The 19089-nt window shown below is 39.5% G+C and overlaps 1 protein-coding gene across 2 annotated transcripts in view; it reads left to right on the top strand.

Moving 5' to 3' along the window:
• The window catches only part of LOC103106137 (leucine-rich repeat-containing protein 37B-like), a 76005-nt gene that overhangs the window by 42730 nt on the left and 14186 nt on the right, over nt 1-19089 (top strand). For both annotated transcript variants that reach the window (XM_016430571.2, XM_007482497.3), the window contains 3 exons: nt 2436-2554; nt 4127-5826; nt 6607-6711. In XM_016430571.2, the coding sequence (XP_016286057.2) occupies nt 2436-2554; nt 4127-5826; nt 6607-6711 (1924 nt within the window). The remainder of the gene's footprint in view (nt 1-2435; nt 2555-4126; nt 5827-6606; nt 6712-19089) is intronic.

Below are 19089 nucleotides of genomic sequence, written 5' to 3'. Positions count from 1 at the left end.
ATGTACAAATGAGTTCATCTATAACTTGTAACAGATCAAGAAACATATATCTATGTCAGGATATGCCTTTTCTGATTGCCTTCCCCCAACTGCTGGTGTCCTCCCTCCAAAACACCCTTATATTAACTGCTTTGGGTTTATTTGTATTTATTCTCTTTATATTCTACATATTTATGTTGGTATAACTATCTTCTCTATACTAATGTTGGAGGGTGTATGGTGTGTAGGAGGCAGGCAGGGAGGAGTAGTGCCTCTGGTGTGAGGGCCTCTGATCCCTTTTCAAGGGATTCTTATCCATTTTTGGTGTCCACTTTTCACCCAACTCTCCCACTGTGTTTTCAAGAAGCTGGAGCATGCTGAGCAGTCACATCATGGTAAAACTTTCTGGCAGAGGTCTAACCCAGGTTAAGGGTAGCCAAGGGGCCTCAAACCCATCGGTGAGTTAGAGGGTGTCTACCCCAAGCATGGAAAGACTTCCCCTGGGGGAATGGACAGATAAGAACAATTTGTTCCAATGGCTGTAAAGTCAGAAGAAGCAGGCATTGTGGAGCCCTTGGAGCTTGGTCAGATGGTAAAAAATGTCACTGTCATCCACTGCATCCTGAGCCTCTGCCAGTCGTCCTGACTTTTGTCTTGCCACTGGACTTCAAAGACTCTGGAAATACTAAGGCCCATGACTTTCTGCAATTCTGCCTCGAGTAAATCCAGTTTATGAGCAAGTCAAGTCATCATCCAGGGACAGGTAGCTTTAGTGGATCGAGTGCCAGGTCTGAAGTCAGAAGGACCTGGGTTCCAATCTAGCCTCAGACACTTCCTAGCTGGGTGACCCTGGGCAAGTTACTTAACCCAGATTTGCCTAAACTCTTCCCATTCTTCTCTCTTAGAACTGATACTAAAACAGAAGGTAAGGGTTTATTTAAAGAGCTGATACTAAGACAGAAGGTAAGGGTTTATTTAAAGAGAGAGAGAGAAACAGAGAGGGATTACCCCCAAGAAGTCATTGGTCCTCTTCAAAAACAGAAGGACAAACAACCACAACAAATTGATACTTACTTTTTCTTCCATTTGAATGTAAGATCCTTAAGTTGTAAAGGGTAAGATTATGGCTGAGACTGAATGTAATAATTAATTTTGCCAAGGATTTAATTTATAAACTCCTAATGAAAAAAACCAAGTCAGCTGGAAATTTTATGTTGTTTTAATTGATAGTGGAGGAGATTAAGGAGAAGGAAGAAGGAAAGGAGTAGGTTTTTTTCCCCACCCCCACCCCTCCCCTGCCTGGCTGGTACTGAGTGGGGTGATAAGGAGATAAAGTTTTGCAGTATGAAGGGGGAAAGAATCAGCCTGACCTCCAAAGGGGCTCAGCTAAGATGCCCAAACCTGAAATCAGCTCCAGGGCAAAACTCACCACCAAACCTAGCTGCCACCACACCAAGATGTCAGAACACTTAGCATGCTGCCAGCCAGTCTCGTCTCTTCAGAGAAAGAGGAGGAAGTGACGGGCTTTATATAAACAGTTTTACATCACTGTCCTGCATCTCATCTGTACCAATGATGACTTAGCTTGACTTAGGACAACCCAGAGGTCTGTCCTCTTTTTTTTTTGCATATGTCTGTTGAAGGCCATTTTCTCAGATAATTAAATCTTGAGTTTGATGCAGACCTTCCTAATCTTGTTAAACTAAGAAGGGTGGAGAATGTAGAGTTTTCAAGACCTGATTCTGTTATTCTAAGTATCTCCATTGTTATTGATTAGGAAATAGCTAAATCAAATCTTCTAAAGAATGGTCTGATTAGGGTGTGGAATAGTTTTTAAATTCACAAAGTATCAGAATTGTTTCAATCTTTGTATGAGACTCCCATTGCTCATCAGGTAGCACATAGTAAGTGTTTAATAAATACTTATCAATTAATTGATTGGGAAGCATATTCTGGAATTTTTAACCTGAAACTCCTACATCGATGCCCTTCACATCCCTTTTTATACTCTGCCCAGTGTGACCATGCTGATTTGTCATCTCAGCTCCCCTTCCAATTTGCCTCCCAGATTCAGAGCCAATAACCCACTGTCCTTTTCTGACAACCCACAGAACCCTGTCATGCAGGGCTATGTTACCTTGCTGTATTGCTGCTGTTCAGTCATTGCAATTGCATCTGTATCCTTCAATTTGGGGTTGTTATGGCAAGAATACTGGCATGGTTTGCCATTTCCTTCTCCAAGAAATTTTATAGATGAGGAACTGAGCCAAATAAGGTGAAGTGACTTGTCTAGTGTCATACAACAGTTAAGTATCTGAGGTCAGATGTGAACACAGAAAAATGAATTCCTGATTCTGGGCCCAGCCCTCTATCCATTGTGCCACCTAGCTTCCCTTGCTGGAGTCATATTCTCCATTTTCACCACCATTTAAACTCTCCTTTTTGTCTATTTGCAGAATCTTGCCCAATAATTTTGCCTGCTGCCTGTGCCAGTTTAAAAAGAATATTGAAAATCTCTTAAAGACAATTAAGCTACAGTGTGAAAGTGACTGCTTCAGCAACTCCTCTCTTTGTGGTATGTCTGAAATGCTCAATTATAAGATTTTAAGCTAGGCAATGGGAAAGTTCTTCATGTTTATGCCTATAGCACCAAAGAGTCACTCAACTTTGGCTTGGGCTTAGCCCCCACTTGAAGTGGATTGTCTTTCCCCTGAGGGTCCCCCACTCAGTCTGAAACTGTTAGCCTGGGATTTCCTTCAGGGTGGATTCTCATGGGAAAAGGGAACAAGGACAAGCTTTGGAGTCTCCAATTTACAAGCTGGTCCTAAAACTTGGGATTCATCAGATATTACTAGGTTAAAGTTTGGGGTTCCTAGATTCCTTATACTTATTTTTATACATGTCATATTTCCTGCTAGAGAGCATCAACTTAGGAAAACACAGAACCATTAGTTAGAAAAACCAAATCTTTAATCAAGACTACTAGAGACAGTGTTCAATATTCCGCTTCCACATAGAGCTCATCTTGAAATATCACATAGAGCCAAAGCTCTGGAACTCTGGCAACAGTGTCTCTGGGAAAATGTATCACCAAAGATGATTTTCCAAAGAGCAATAAAACTTGGGGGAGCAGGGTGGGCCTTACATACTTTTAGGGGAATTAAGGCCAGAAATCACATACAGACAGGCTACAAACAGGCTGTATGTAGCCAGAGGCTGGGATAGCAGGGAGTGGCCTAATTTACAATGGATACAAAGGCTGGTTCCAGGCAGATGTTGGTCTTCCTGGGAAGGGATCTCTGATGGGGGGTGGGGGGGGGGAGGGGGGCAGACTTCAAAAGGGTAATTGAGGATTTGAGCATTCAGGACACTTAATGGATGCTTGGTGGTCCAAAGTTCAGTCTAAGACATGGTCCATTTGGGACTTCCCTTAAAGCAAATTCCCAGGGGACAGGGGCAAACTTGAGGGTTCCTAAAATACAGCAGACAAGAGGAACAAACAATTTGGTAATAGCTCTGCCCACTGGGGTCAAATAGCACAAATATAATCCCTCTTCCATAGGACAGCCTTTCACATACAGCTATCCTATCATCTGTTCTATTAGTGTCTTCTTTCTCCATGCTAAACACCCCCGTTTCCTTCAAATGATATTTATATTATATCTCACTATATATTATGTATCTTTGCAGACTATATTTTATATATTATATATGTATCTTTACATATGTTATATTTATGAAGTGAAATAAAACCCTTCACCATCCTGGCTTTCTCCCTCTAGATGATCCGTGTAGCCTCCAGAAATGAACACAATATTATTCCCTTTTCTGTCTGGGAAGAATATTCCTTTCTTTGAATACCATTCCTAAAAAAAGATCTAACTTAAATTCCACCCTATCTTAAGAACCACCTAACCTCAGTTTGACTTTCCGGCTGCGAGCTGCTTCTCTTCATGCTGAGGGGTAAATTATTATTAGGCATCCAAATATTAGGCATCCAAAGGCTGAAATCCCAAAGTAATGGCGTTTCAGCTCTATAGCCCTCTAACCTCCAGTAAGAAAATACGAGTTTCCCCGCCCAGATGGGTTGGTAATACTACGCATGCCCGGGCTGTTTGTTTTGTGAATGCCTCTCATTTCTTGACAGATCGAATGGAATCCATAGACTCTATACAAGAGGAACTCATCCAGACGCTTCAGGCTAGAGAAAGGAAAACAAGTGCTAAGCTAAGCCTACAGCCTGAGAGATCCTATGCAGAGAGTGAGAAGGACACCTTTACTTTGCTAAATGAACCATTAAGTTCTAATGTTGAAAATGATATTCTCGGTGCAGCAAACTATTTGCTGCCAAAATTCCGGAAGGGGCAAGTGAAAAATGTCGAGTTGAACGTATCCCCCTTTATTAAACTGCTTGATACCCATCCTCGAAAAGGAGTAAAAACTCCGGGTCTTCCATCCACTGCTTCTGCGTGGTCCTCGTTTGGCACAATACGGCTCAATCTGACTGATGGGATTCAACTGAGGAAACTTCACTTTGTGACAGTTTTGCTGGAAACCTATCTTCGAGAAAAAATGTTAAGTATTGAAAAACCTGCCAAAGAGCCCACACTTCGAGAGAACTGGAAAGCTTCTGGGCCGGAAAGGAGCGGGATGTGTGGCGGGGAACCGGGGAAATGCAGCCCGACTCCAGCTGGCAGCCTCGGAAAGGCGGCAGTGCCAGGAGAGGACAAGTGCAGCGTGGGGAAATTTTGCGCCCAGAAGACGCTAGCAGAAGTGGGCAAGATCAGCCTCAGCCGGAGGAGCCGGGGGAAAAACCGTTCCAAAGGGGCCAGCTTGTCCCAGAACCTTCTGCACAAAGAGAAAAGGGGCAAATCCTTCCGGGAAAGCTTTGCCCGAGGGAGAACGGGAACTGCGGCACATGCCCAGAAGACCCCAAGCTCCTGGCCAAGGCAACCAGACCTGCGCCAGACTACACCGAGTAGAGGCTCACTCTATGCTGGGGCGTCCGTCTTTAAAGATCTTAAAGCAGCAGTTTCTCCTTTACTAAAAAAACTTGTAGGCATTTCTTCAACTGCCAACCTTTCGGATGCTTCATTAAAGTCCGGAAGCAAATTAGATGGTTTAACATATCCAATTTCTGCTTCAAAAAGTGTAAATAAAAGCCTTAAATATAAAGGGCAAAAAAAAAGACATGGAATTGTCCCCACATTGCAAAAAGACCGTATTCCAATTTTACATTCTAATAAAACTCATTTTTTCCATAAAGCAAAATCCCGAATCAGAATGTTCCCTGAGGCTAAACGGAGCCAGAAGGGAAAAACTAAGTTCCTACAAAAAAATTGGTTCCTTGAAAATTCCATTTTCTCAGAGATTAGAGACCTTGTAAATAATTCTCCAAAAAAACCTTCCAAAAAGACCATTCCCACAAAGATTTCTAAAGGAGCCTCTGCAGCAAATACTATGTCAAAAAATACTACTACTACTTCAAAACAGAAAGGATTCGAGTTAGAGAATGCTGCACTGAATGGTGAAGTCTCTCTTAATGATTCTCCTTCAGATGACAAGTTGGAAAGTGAACTAAACCAGCAGTTACAGCCTCTCATACCCAACAAGGTCTTCAGGGGCTTAATTTCTCATATCACCCAAACTTTGCAAAACGACTGCACCAAGCCTTCCCTGCAAGTGGCCTGTGCCAAGCTCATTTCAAGAGCAAATCTCCTGATGAAACTGCTCAGTGAGCAAGAAAAGATGAAAGAGTTCCATATAGATCAGAATTCTGACCTCTGGAAAAATGAGCCCTATCTCAATGACAGCACCACGCAACTGGTCCTAGGCGATCTAAAAAAGGTAAATTCGTCCTCTGAAATGTAGATAACATGTGTTTTACCATTAAAAAAAAATAGAATTCTAAGAGCTCTAATCGATTGCTAGTCTAAAGAAAATTGGTAGGTGTGAATTAGAATTAGAGACTGTAAAAATTAGAAAGGTCACAGAGAGCATGTAGTTCCCCTAATTTTACAGAGCTGAGTAACCTTGGAAAAAGTTAACGATGCCTTCATTTTCTCATCTATAAAACACTAAGGTTAATGTCAGGGCAAGTATGAAAAGTAACTAATGTGAACAGTAAATATATTGCATCTTTGAAGTAAGATCTCATAATGTATTTTTCATAGCTACATTCATGAAGAAAAGAGGAGAGGAGAAGTTAAGTTGGAAAGGATCCAATATATATGTGTCTATAAGCATACATTACCACTCTCCCCATCCTGGTTTTGCTATATGGGCAATGGCATAAGGCAAATGGGAATTTGGGGAGAGTTTAACACAAGCCACAGACAACACGAGAAGACCAGCACAGGATACATAAAACGTTTAGAACCTCATTTTTACTTAACTTTGACCTACAAATAGTTTATGACCAAATATTTAACCCAGATTTTATAATTAGGTGCTGTAAACACCTCATCAAAGAAAATAAGTTCAGATTTTTTTTTTCTCTAGTAAGAAATGAAAGCCAAAAAATTTGACACTGATTTTCCAGATCATGGGGGCAACATCAAAGGGATACTTGTATTTTTTAAAATTGACATTCACTTTTTTATCCTTATGTTTGTTTTGTTTCCACAGACACCAAAAGAAATTCCAGAATTTAGCTATAACAATAAACTCCTCTTGGCCATATCAGTGACAGTAGTGGTAATGATCATTATTGCTATGATTTGTCTCATTGAGGTAAGAAAAGTACTTATTCAAAGGTTTCAAAATATGTAATCTGTTTATAGTGATTTAAAAACCCATTCACTGGAAATCAGAGCTGGTATGGGTACTCTTCTGTCCTCTTATAAATAGAAGGAATTGGGAATCTGGGTACCATCTGTTGCTGAATAGGATGTTCAGCCTTTAAAGGTCCAAGATTACATAGCAAAGGATTGGGAGGAAGGAACCTGAGCAAAGGCCTCTGATGCAGTTATAGGAAGAAAGAAATAAGGATTGGGGGGGGGGGGTTCTGGTGGGCCTAAAAGCCAAGGCCAGCAGGACAGACTTGGAGGAGAGGGGATAGATCTCACTGAGAAGATCAATATAATTATAAACTTTAGCACAGAATATTTAGCAGAAACAAATTCCAATGTTGAGGTAAATTATAATAATATACATTTGTAAAGTCTTTCTCCAAATTAGTTTTGTGTGAGATCTGTGTATCTTGAGATGTGCTATTAGAACAGGGTGGAGAAATCAGAAAATTCTGGTATTCACATCTGAAGTAATTAAGATCCAGTAGGAGGAGAAAGTTCTATCTACTCTGAAGTAAATAGTCTGGCTGTTTTTAACATCTGAAATCAGTAACTAATGTAGCAACTAGGGACGTGCTGATAAATGTTTAAGAACCAGCTTTCTACAAGAAACAAAGTACCTACAAGACACTTTTAAGTATAAACTTATATAATATTATTTAAGTATTTCTATATTCATATACACATATGTGTATATACATATACTTATATAACATAGGAATAACTAGGTGGCTCTGTGAATAGAATCTGGAGGACCTCGGTTCAAATTTTACCTCAGATACTTCCTAGCTTGTGATGCCGAGCAAATCACTTAACCTCAGTTGCCTGTCCCCTACCACTTTTCTGCCTTAATATCAAGTCTAAGACAAAAGGTAAAGGATTAAAAATGGGTTTACATATAATATACTTGATAACACACGCAATAGCCTTTTTTATATATACGATATAGTATACACAATATACTTTTAAGAATAAACTGTTTTTGAACATTTAATCACTTTCTTAAGTCTAGACAACTAAGAAAACAATAAATCAAGGCCTGATTTGTAACTTTTGCCACTTTTTTTTTTTTTTAATAACCCTTACCTTCCATCTTGGAGTCAATACTGTGTATTGGCTCCAAGGCAAAAGAGTGGTAAGGGCTAGGCAATGGGGGTCAAGTGACTTGCCCAGGGTCACACAACTAGGAAGTGTCTGAGGCCAGATTTGAACCTAGGACCTCCCGTCTCTAGGCCTGGCTCTCAGTCCACTGAGCTACCCAGCTGCCCCCTTTTGCCACTTTTTAAGGTGTAAATGATCATACTAAAAATTTTAGGATCCACTCTCCCTAATCATACAAGTAGGTGCAATTTACCACAGCATGCCCTCTTATTCCTTAGGCTCCCAGAAAAGCTAGGGCAGGGTAGGTGTTCTGGAGGTCCTCATCCATTCAAACCTAAAGTTTCCCTAAGTGTTCACTTTTACAAGTCAACCTGATGAATAATTCATTCAGAAGAAATGAATATTCCCTGTGTAGCATCAGAAAAATTATATAGTAGGTCAGCAAGGTGGCTCTGTGGAAAGACAGAAAGCCAGGCTCATAGATGGGAGGTTCTGGGTTCAAATCTGTCCTCAGACACTTTCCCAACTGTGTAACCCAGGGCAAATCAGTTAGCCTCCACTGCCCAGCCCTTATCTCTCTTCTGTGTTAGAATCAATATACAGTATTGATTCCAAGATGGAAGGTAAGGGTTTAAAAAAAAAAGAAAAGAAAAATGATATGGTAAGAAAAGTAGAATATTTCCTCCATAAACCTGTGTCACACTCTCCCACAAATACACACACTGTCAATGGGAAGAGCAACCATCCAACATCATAAAGGAGACTGTATGCAGACAGCTCTACCTAAGCCTTAGCCACATGTGTGGAGTAGTTCAAAGATATAACATATCTATGATGCTGATCTATAACACTATCTTCTGGTGCAGTCCATTTTTTGGTCTTTTGGGCATACTCCTTGTTGGAGACATCATTTTGCTACTCCAGTGTTCCCAAATTAGGTGGTTCTTAGTGTTGCCACCCACTAGGCCCCAGCTATAGGCATCAGCTGAGATACTGCCTTTCACTCACAGGAGGAAAAATTGACTATACCTTCTCTCCTTCATCCTTCCCCTCTCTCCCTTCCTGGTGCTAGGCTTTAGTTATTTTTAGTGAGGAAGGCCAATTCTTAGACACCTGATCAGCAAGGACTAGAAAAAAGCAACTTTTCTCTCCATTCGAATAGCAACTTGTTAGCTTCCTGATTCTTGGCTTCAAATCCAAAGTCTAAATAATCTTTAGGAGACCAATGTGACCGCAAAAATGTGAGTTTCAAGACTGTGAATTGCCAAAACTGTAAAAGATCATTTTAGTGTCTTGATTTTTAAATCAAAAATAAGTGGTCGCCATGGGAAAAATTCCCAAATATGAAATACCCAAGTCAGCTGGGTTTTATGGAGATTTTAATTAATATGAATGAAGGAATTAAGGGAAGGGAGAGAGACAGAGTAAGAGAAAATAGTAGGAAAAGGCTAGGGCCTGTAAAGATTAAAATTTAGGGGAGACGGGGAGACTGAGGCAGGTAGAAATTAGTTTCTCTCTGCAAGGAGTATTATATTTTTTAGAGGTTTATTGAAGATTAAGGATTGAAGAAAATACAGGATAAGAAACACGTGTCCAGGCCATAGAGTGGCCTAGACACAACCTCACCTACATTATGAAAAAAAGCCACACCTGCCCCAAAATGGAAGTCCAAGAGTGAGAGACAGTCAGTCTTTTATCCACTCACCACAAGATTTTGTCCCAAACAAAACTCTAGTGTTCAGAGAGACCCTCCAATTCAGCTTCCAAACTCAACTAAGTTCACAGGCCCCTGCTCTGAGCTCCTGACCTCCTTTTAAAGAGAATTTTCTCCTATGTCACCTCCCCTAAATTTTCACATCTACCAATCACAGTAGATGATTTTCACAGGACTGACCATGCTTAATTCACATCTTCTTTTGTTATCACCTTCTCTGAGTAGACTAAAACTTCACACCTCTCTTGTTAAGCTTGCCTTTTGTAAGTTGCTTGACCTTTTAGTGATTAATTTAACTTTATAGCTACTTAGCACCCTTTTGTATTAGATCTAAAAATAGACGTAGCTTAAGGTTTTGACCTCACTATAAATATGAGTTAGGGACTTTTTCATTGTTCCATCAGGAGTTTACAACTTTTATCTTCCCCTAAGGCACTGTCTAAGTATGGGTGGAGTAATGTTAAAGTTCCCAATACATACAATCAAGTACCTCCATTGTTTAAATGGGGAATAGCCTTAACCAAATGTTCTAAAGTAGAGTCTGAGCAGTTTTAAGATTCATACCAACTAGCCAGTCTATCTATCACATCTGGAATGCTTACCCTCTTTACCTCCACTTAGATTCCTTAGTTTTCTTCAAAGCTAAATTTATGCAATTTATGCATATGCATTTCTTACTACCCCAAACTGCAAGTATTCTGCCCCTAAAATTAGCTTTTTATTTTATTTTGCATATGTGTATGTATACATACATATTTTTTCCATCATTAGAATTCCTAAAGGATGGAGAATGTCATCTTTTTGACTTTGTAACCTCTAGGCCTAACTCAATGTTTGACATATTTTATCCAATTAATAATTGATTTTTGGTTGATAGAATTGAAATATATTTAGTCTGTCTTTTAATTTACCTCCTTCTGCAAGCAGGATTGACGTTCCTGTCCTAAAACTCTGGATCTTGGGGTTTAAAAATATAAGAAAGCAAAAACATCCCTTTAACTCTGATAAATTCTTAGCTGTCTACTTGCATCACCTCCTCCCTAAAACAAACAAACCTATCTATAAAGCCAGAAAGGTAGAATTAGGTCAAGTTGTAAAGAGCATTAAAAATTAAATGCTCCAAAGAGGAGTTGTTGGGTTTTTTTAAGCCCTTACCTTCCATCTTGGGATCAATACTATGTGTTGATTCCAAGGTAGAAGAGTGATATGGGCTAGGCAATGGGGGGATTTGCCTAGAGTCACACAGAAAGTGTCTGAGGCCAGGAACTCTTGTCTCTAGACCTGGCTCTCAAACCACCAAGCCACCTAGCTAACCCCCCACCCCCACCCCATGCTTTCCAGAATATCATATTCCATGCCTTTCGGTCCTTCAGTGCAAATGCAGCCAGATCCTGTGTTTTCCTCACTGTGGTTCCATGGTATCTGAATTACTTCTTCTTGGTAGCTTGTAATATTTTTTCTTTGGTCTGATAGTTCTTGAATTTGGCTATAACATTCCTGGGTGTTGTCAGTTGGGGATTAAGTACAGGAGGTGATCTGTGGATTCTTTCAATCTCCTCTTTTCCCTCTTGTTCCAGAATATCGGGGCAATTTTCTTGGATAATTTCCTGTAGTATTATGTCCAGGCTTTTTCTTTTGTCATGGTCTTCTGGTAGGCCAATGATTCTTAAATTGTCTCTCCTCAAACAATTTTCTAAATCTTCTGTTTGTGAATGAGATGCTTCATATTTTCCTTAATTTTTTCATTCTTTTGGTTTTGTTTTATAGTGTCCTGCTGCCTTGTGAGGTCACTTAATTCTAGTTGTTGTATTCTGGTTCTTAAAGATAGGATTTCATCCCTGGCTTTTTGGTCATCCTTCTTCTGGTCTGATTTTCTTTGGAGGTCATCTTTCATTCTCTTTACCTCATCTCTCATCTCCTTTGCCTCATCTTTCATCTTCTTTACCTTATCTTTCATCTCCTTTGCCTCATTTTCAAGCTGGTTGATTTTGGCTTTCAAGATACTATTTTCCGTTTCCAGATGACTTATCTTAGTTTTTAAGTTCTTTTCCCAATTGTCTTCGGCCTCTCTTAATTTTGTTTTGAATTGCATTTTGAGTTCTTCCAAAGCCTGTATCCAATTCGCTGAGATTTCTGATTTATTGTTTGATGATCCCTCCTCCTCTGTTGTTTGCTCTTTGTTCATTGCCTGTATAGAAGCTATTGATTGTAATTTCTTTCTTCTTTTTCTGTTGTTTGCTCATATTTACCCCTTCTTTACTTCCCATATTTGTCTGTGCTCTTGCTCCTCAAATATTTTTGGTTTGGGGGTTTTCTGACAGTTTCCCTCTTGGAGCTTTGTCAGGAGATCTCTCTGTGCAGTCTGTGGGGGAGGGATGTTGGAGCTTGGGCTTCCCTGACCTCTGAAGACTTTTGATGGGATTAAGTTTAGCTGGGTTGGGCTGGATTTGCTCTGAGGCCAAAATCTCCTGGAAGGCTGGAGCAATATGGAGGGACTCTGCCGCTGTGACCAGGTTGCCTGCTCTGTGCTCCCTCTCCAGTTCCTTCCCCACCACCTGTGTTCAACACTCTGAGCCTGGCACAGCCCTGCCCACAAGGTATATCCTCCAGACCAGCACCTTTGCCCACCTAGAGGTTCCTGCTGCCACTGGAGGCTTAGCGCTCTAGGGGGGTGGGAGGGAGGGATCCTGGGATCTTCCTTCTGCCTTCCCCTTAAACCCAAGTGTTCTCGAATTCTAGCTTTTGGGGGGTATACCCTTTGATTTGAGTCCATCAGGAGGATTCCTTTGCTCTATCTTCTTGTTAGGTTTGATTTTCAGTTCCCTAGGAGCATTTAGTTTGTAATTGATAAGGAAAAGTATTCAGAGGTCTGAACTTTCCTGCTTCTACGCTGCCATCTTGACTCTGCCCCTGAATGATAATCCTCCCCACCCCAAAGAGGAGTTTATACTTGATTATAGACATAACAGCGGTCACTGGAGTTTATTGAACACAGAAGTAACATAGGCAGGCCTGTGCGTTAGGAAAGGCACTTAGGCAGCTTTGTACAAGCTGGTCTGAAGTGGCAAGAGACCTGAGGCAGGGAGCCATATGGGAGGCTATTGGGGTGGGTAGTCCAGGTAAGAGGTGATGAGGGCATGAGTTAGAGTAGTGCCCTGAGTGGATGAAGAGAAGGGGCCAATACAAGAAACACTGTGAAAGTAGAAATAATGAGATTTAGCAACTGATTGGCTATGTGGATATGAGTGAAAGTACAGAATTAAGGATGACACTGAGGTTTTGAACCTGGGTGATTAGAAAGACATTGCTACCTTCTACAGAAATAAAGTTGGGAAGAAGGCTACATTGAAGTTTGGTGGATTGCAGTATCATTAAGCATATATTTCATGCCTGCTCTATGTGAAGTACTGCACTAGCCACTAGATTCCAATACCAAATGAAATAGACCTTTCCCTCTAGGAGCTTTCATTCTATCTAGTGTTAGAAATAAAGAAATATCTGAACCATAATTCTGAGCTAAAGATCCAAACTTTAATTGTGGCAAATTAATGCTGGAGGTCTTACCATGCCCAAGCTATGGCAAAGACCCCCTTTAGATATTTAACAGTGTTTGATAGTTTTTAACAGTTAATTAGCGTGTCATACATAGAATGTAAAGAAACATGCAATGGTGTTTGGGAACAAGAGTTTGGAACATTTGATATGAAGTCCTAAGTTCAGTAGAAGGTTAACTATCATACTGCTTAGGTCAAAGTAATCTTTGTTGGCCATAATACTTTGGGGAGCCTATAGATGGCATAAATCTTCAGTGAATCAAACAATACCTGGACAAGCCAAGGTTATTTTCATATGATCTCCTCAGGTCAGCTGTGTACTCTCCACTCCTAATGAACCCATCTTCTCCTGCATGGGGTCTCAGCTTTCCTAAATAATTACACAGAGCTGAAGTTTCTACTCCTCCAACAGAAGCTCTTGATATATTTAGTTGCTATAATCTAATATACCAGACTATATCTGTTCTAATACTATGGTTAATATTCTCTTCTTATAATTGATACCTTATGCACAAGTAGTTTACTAACTAGGTCTAACTCTAAAAATTATAATTGTAGTTACTCATCTAAAGGATTATGTGTGACTACTTGGCTTATGAACAATAAAACAAAAGCAATATAAAACAATTTTCCTTTCAGTAGGGAAACATGACATAAACAAGTATGTATAAAATGAATGCAAGGTGATGAATTTTTTTAATTCCCTTTGTCTATTTTGAGTTAATCAAGAACTAAAAGTACCCCTGCTTAACACTTAGCAGTCGCTTAGAGCTAACTTAGTAACATGTATAATTATATGACATATAATTATAAAAATAGACAAAGGGAATTTTAAATCCTTTCAGTGAATGGGGTGGAGACTGGAGAATAAATGGATACCCTGAGGATGAGATGCATCCAAGACATCCAGTTGGGGATGTCCAATAGGCATCTTGGGGATGTCCAATAGGCATCTTGGTAATGTCGGACTTGGAGCTCAGGAGAGAAACTATGACTGTATCTGGGAGTGATCTTCATTGAAATGATAATTGAACCTGTGGGAGCTGATGAAGTTACCACGTGAGAGAATGTAGAGGAAAAAGAAAAAAAGACCCACATCAGAGTCTTGGGAGATAAACACCCACTGTCAGTGGCTATGACCTGGATGAAGAACTAACCAAGAATACTGAGGACTTGAACAGGTAAAAGCAGAACCCTATTGACTTCTTGGATGCTTTTAATCCATATGGCTGTTCCCTATATGGCATGACTTCTCCTCACTCATTTTCAGAAACAATATTTTTTTAGTAATATTTTGTTTTCTCCCACTTAAATGTAGAAACAATTTGGGGCCATTCTTTTTCTCCCTCTCCTCCATCCTTCCTAAGGCAGTAAGCAATTTGCTATTGGTTCTGCATGTGCTATCATATAAAACAAATCCATATTCACCAGGTTGTTGAAGAAGACATAATACACACAAACCATGAAGGAAGTGAAGTGAAGAATGGTCTCCTTCGATTTGTATTCAGATTCCATCTGTTCTTTCTCTGGAGGTCAATAGCATTTTTCATCAGAAGTCCTTTGGGATTATCTGAGATCTTTGTATTGCTAAGAATGGCTAAGTCATTCACAGTTGTTCACCATACATTATTGCTGTTGCTGTGTATAATATAGAAACTGGTCTTTCAGTTCAGTTCAACAAGCATTTATTAGATCCTCTAAGCACCAGCCATTGAGCTAAAAACTGAAGATAGAGAGGCAAAGGGAAACACGTCCTGGCCTCGAGGAGCTTATATTCTTCAGAGGAAACAACATGTACCTGGCTAAATTCATATAAAATGTTAAAGAGTTCAATACAAGGTAATTTGGAGACGTGAGTCCTAACAGTTGGGGGCATCATGAAGGGCCTCTTGTAAGAGATGGCTTGTGAGCTGAACCTTAAAAAGAGAGCTAGCATTTCTAAGAGGTGGAGGTGAGGAGGAAAAGCATTTTAGACAAAGAGAAGAACCTAGAGGAAATCAAGAAGGTAGGAGAGGAATATTGTGTTTGGAAAACATAAAACAGGACAATCTAGCTTGGCCACAAAGTATGTAGGGGAGAAGTAACATGTAATCAGTCCCCAAAGATAGACCAGAGTCAGATCATGAAAGACTTTAATTGCCAAATAGAGGAGTCTGTATTTTATCCCAGAAGTAATAGGAAGCTACAGAATCTTCTTGAGCAGAGAAGTAGCATGCTCCAGGTCTGTGCTTTAGGAATATCAGTTCAGCAAGTATGTGAAGGATTGATTAGAAAAGGGAGGGACTGAAGGCAAGGAGGTCAAATAGTACAGACAAGATAATGTGAAAAGAACCTAATCTAAAGTGATGAATCTCTGAGGGGAAAAGGGGACAGATGCAAAAAAATGTAGTGAAATTAGAATCAGCAACACCTCAAAGCAATGAGTGAGGGAAGAGTTTGGGTCAATTCCAACTCCAAGATTGCAAACCTGGGTAACGTGAACAATGATGGTGCTCCCAACAGAAACAGGGGTGTTAGGAAAAAGTAGATTTAGGGTAAAAATCAGTCAACAAGCATTTATCAAGTCAAGCACTGAGTCCTCAAAGATCTTACTTCTACCAGAAGGATAAGCGGGGTTTTAGGCATGCTGAATTTGAGGCACTTCTGGAAGTTCCCTGTGTAGATGTCTAACAGGTGGCTAAAAATGAGAAATTGGAAAGCAGGAAAGAGATGAGAGCTGGATATGTGGGTTTGGGAGTTGTGTGCATAGAGATGGTAGTGGAACCCATGGGAGTTTAGGAAATCACCAAGAAAGAGTATGGAAGGAAGAAAAGGAGAAGGCCTGGGTCAGACCTCTGGGATATACCCACGTATGGGAGGAATAATACAGGTGATAATGACCCTGCAAAGGCCCCTTTGAAAGAGCAGACAGACAGGTAGAAAAAGAACCACAGACAATTGGGATCACAAAACCTGGGACAGAGAGAGGATCCAAGAGGAGAGAGTGGCCAAGAAATATATTGAAGAAATAAAGAAGATTAAGTTCCTTGGGATTTAGCAATAATGGGATCATTGATGATCTTGGAGAGACCATTGATGACCTTCAGTCAAACAGTAGGGACAAAAATCAAACTACAAGTGGTGAAGTGATAGATGAGAAATGAAGGCAAAAGATGGACTGCTTTTTTCTAAGAATTTGGCTATAAAAGAAAAAAGAGATATAGTATGATAAATTAAGCCTATGGAAGGGCTAAGTGAAAGTTTTTAAAATGTAATTAAAAGGGGCAGCTAGGTTGTACAGTGGATAGAGCACCAGGCCTAGAGTTGAGAGGATCTGGGTTCAAATCTGTCCTTTAATATTTCCTAGTTATGTGACCCTGGGCAAGTCACTTAACTTCTTTTGCCTAGTCCTTAACCTTTGGACTTAGAATTGTTACTAAGAAGGTAAGTGTGTTTTGTTTAGTGGCTTTTTTGGGGAGGGAGGGGTAGCAGTTAGTTGACTCAGTTCATTGAGAGCCAGACCTAGAGATGGGAGATCCTGGGTTCAAATCTGGCCTCAGACACTTACATAACCCTGGGCAAATCACTTAACTCTCATTGCCTAGCCTTAATGTTCTTCTGCCTTGAAACCAATACCCAGTATTGATTCAAAGAGAGAAAGTAAGGTTTGTTTGGTTTTTTTTTTTAATGTAATGAGGACTCTATCCCATGGAGCATACACAGAGCTCCCCTGCCTGCTTCTGGCTTACCATCTCAGTTTCTATAGGACCCAGGTGCTTTTGCATGATGAAATGATCTCCTTAGCCCCATAATGGTGGTGGAATTTTTAGTTCAAAAATAAATATTTTTCAATTTGTATTCTTTCTCTCAAACATAAAGACTAGTATAGTAGCACTGTATACTAAGAAAATATAGAAACCAAGAGTAGGGAGAGGAGGAACATGGTGGGGAGAATTTGGCAAAGATCAACAGAAGAAGAAACAAATGATATTTGTTTTGAAATACACAGACCATCTGTACCAAAAGAAGAAATGGACAATAAATTCAGTAAACAGATCACAAACCTGGATTAGAGTTATGATATAGTAGTGATTGGCGCTTCACCTATTATGACATCTATTATACCTTACCTCTCACCAAATGCAAAATAGCTGATAAATTCTTGTGGATATTATTTCCAAATAATGCTTAATGGTAAAATTTCATTCCTTAAAAGGAGAGGAATAAAGGGGAATGTCTTTTCTATTTCTGACCAATAAGAAGCATATAAAATCTCAAGTAGAAATGAGGGGAACTTTGAAGGGAAATGGCCACTGCGTCTTAAAATTCATAATGGATAAGGAAAAGAAAACCTTACTTATTTGATACATACCTTAGATTTTGGAGGAACAGATTTCAAAGGGCTCAGAAAAAAAGATGGGATTCCAGGACCTAAGGATCTATAGGGGCAGTCTAAGAGGGACAAGAGACTCAAAAATGAAATTCTAATCCAAAATGATCCCAATAAGAAAGAAGGGAAGGAGAGGTATGGAGGAGGAGGGCCAAAAGAAATTGAAAGAAGATAAGGATTTTTTTAAAAAATACATGTATAGGAAATTGAAGAAAAAATAAGGATAATTTTTAAAATATTTGAAGTGCTAAAAAACAATATGAACTTGGAATAACAATGAATGAACGTTTTAGACAACAAAAAGTCTTTGGAGAGGGGAAAAGGGTAGTAGACAAGGAGACTATCAAAAAGGGGATAAGATAAAATATCCCATAATGCTTTAACAGGTATTGAAGAAGAATTTAATACTATTTGACTCTCTTTGCTTCTGCTTTCTCTACTAAAAAAGAATGATCTTTAAATTAAAAAGAAAAAATGGTTTAGAGGGAGCTGAAACTAAATTAACCCACAATCAAGCAAGATGTGATAAGAAGGCACTCCATTCCTGGTGAGTTCAAATCGCCATAATCAGAAAAAAGTGTCATCAGATAATGAAGGAATTGGCCAATATGATTGATGTAGAATGGAGGAGTACCCAAAGACCAGAGTTCCCTGATTTTCATAAAAATGAAGAAGAGTGCGGTTTGTGAATTTGCCTTCTACTCCTGCAAACTTCTTCAATATATTCTCTAAATGGGTGGTTTATGAGAAATTAAAGAAAATAACTAAGAACCAATATGATTTCATCAAAAGTAGATCACGTCAGACTTACTATATATATATATATATTTTTTTTTCTTTTTTAACTGCTAGATGAGTGGAATGCTGTAAGCTAGTTGACCTAGATTTCAGCAGGCATTTACCAAAGTCTCTCCTGTTTTCTTTGTGGACAAGACAAAGAGATTTGGGCTGCATGATTATATGATTAGACAGATTTGGAACTAGTTGAATGACTGAATAAAAGAATAGTCATTGATGGCTCAGTGCTAGTTTGGAGAGAAGTTTCTAATGTGGTGCCCCAAAAATGCCATTTCACATTTGTATCAGTGATTTCAATGAAGTCATAGATAGCATACTTATCAAATTTTCAGATGACACAAAACTGTGCAAGATAATTGGTTTATCCAGTGCCAGAGTCAAGATCCAAAAGGATTTCAATGGACCAGAATGTTGAACTAAGTCTAATAAAATTAAATTCAGTAGAAAGAAATATAAAGTCGCACCTCTGAGTTCACAAAATTAACTCCAAAAGTATTAGATAAGGGGAGGCACAGAGAGCAACTTGAAAAAGATGTGGGGATCTTAATAGGTTGCAGACTCAGTGAACAGCATGACATGACATTAAAAAAAAAATCTGATCCCACTTTAAGAGAAGATAATATCAAGTCCCAGATGGAAAAAAAATAAAAAGGTGGTCAATTCTGGATGCTCCATTTTAGAAAGGACACACTGATAAACTGAAGTCTCTCCACGGATAGGCAGCTGGAGTAGTCAGGAGCTGGAGATGAGGATCAGCTGAAAGATCTGGAGATGTTTGGTCTG

This window comes from Monodelphis domestica, chromosome 2, assembly GCF_027887165.1.
Source record: "Monodelphis domestica isolate mMonDom1 chromosome 2, mMonDom1.pri, whole genome shotgun sequence".
In the NCBI taxonomy this organism is placed as follows: Eukaryota; Metazoa; Chordata; class Mammalia; order Didelphimorphia; family Didelphidae; genus Monodelphis; species Monodelphis domestica.
This window is presented reverse-complemented; position numbering and strand designations above follow the sequence as displayed.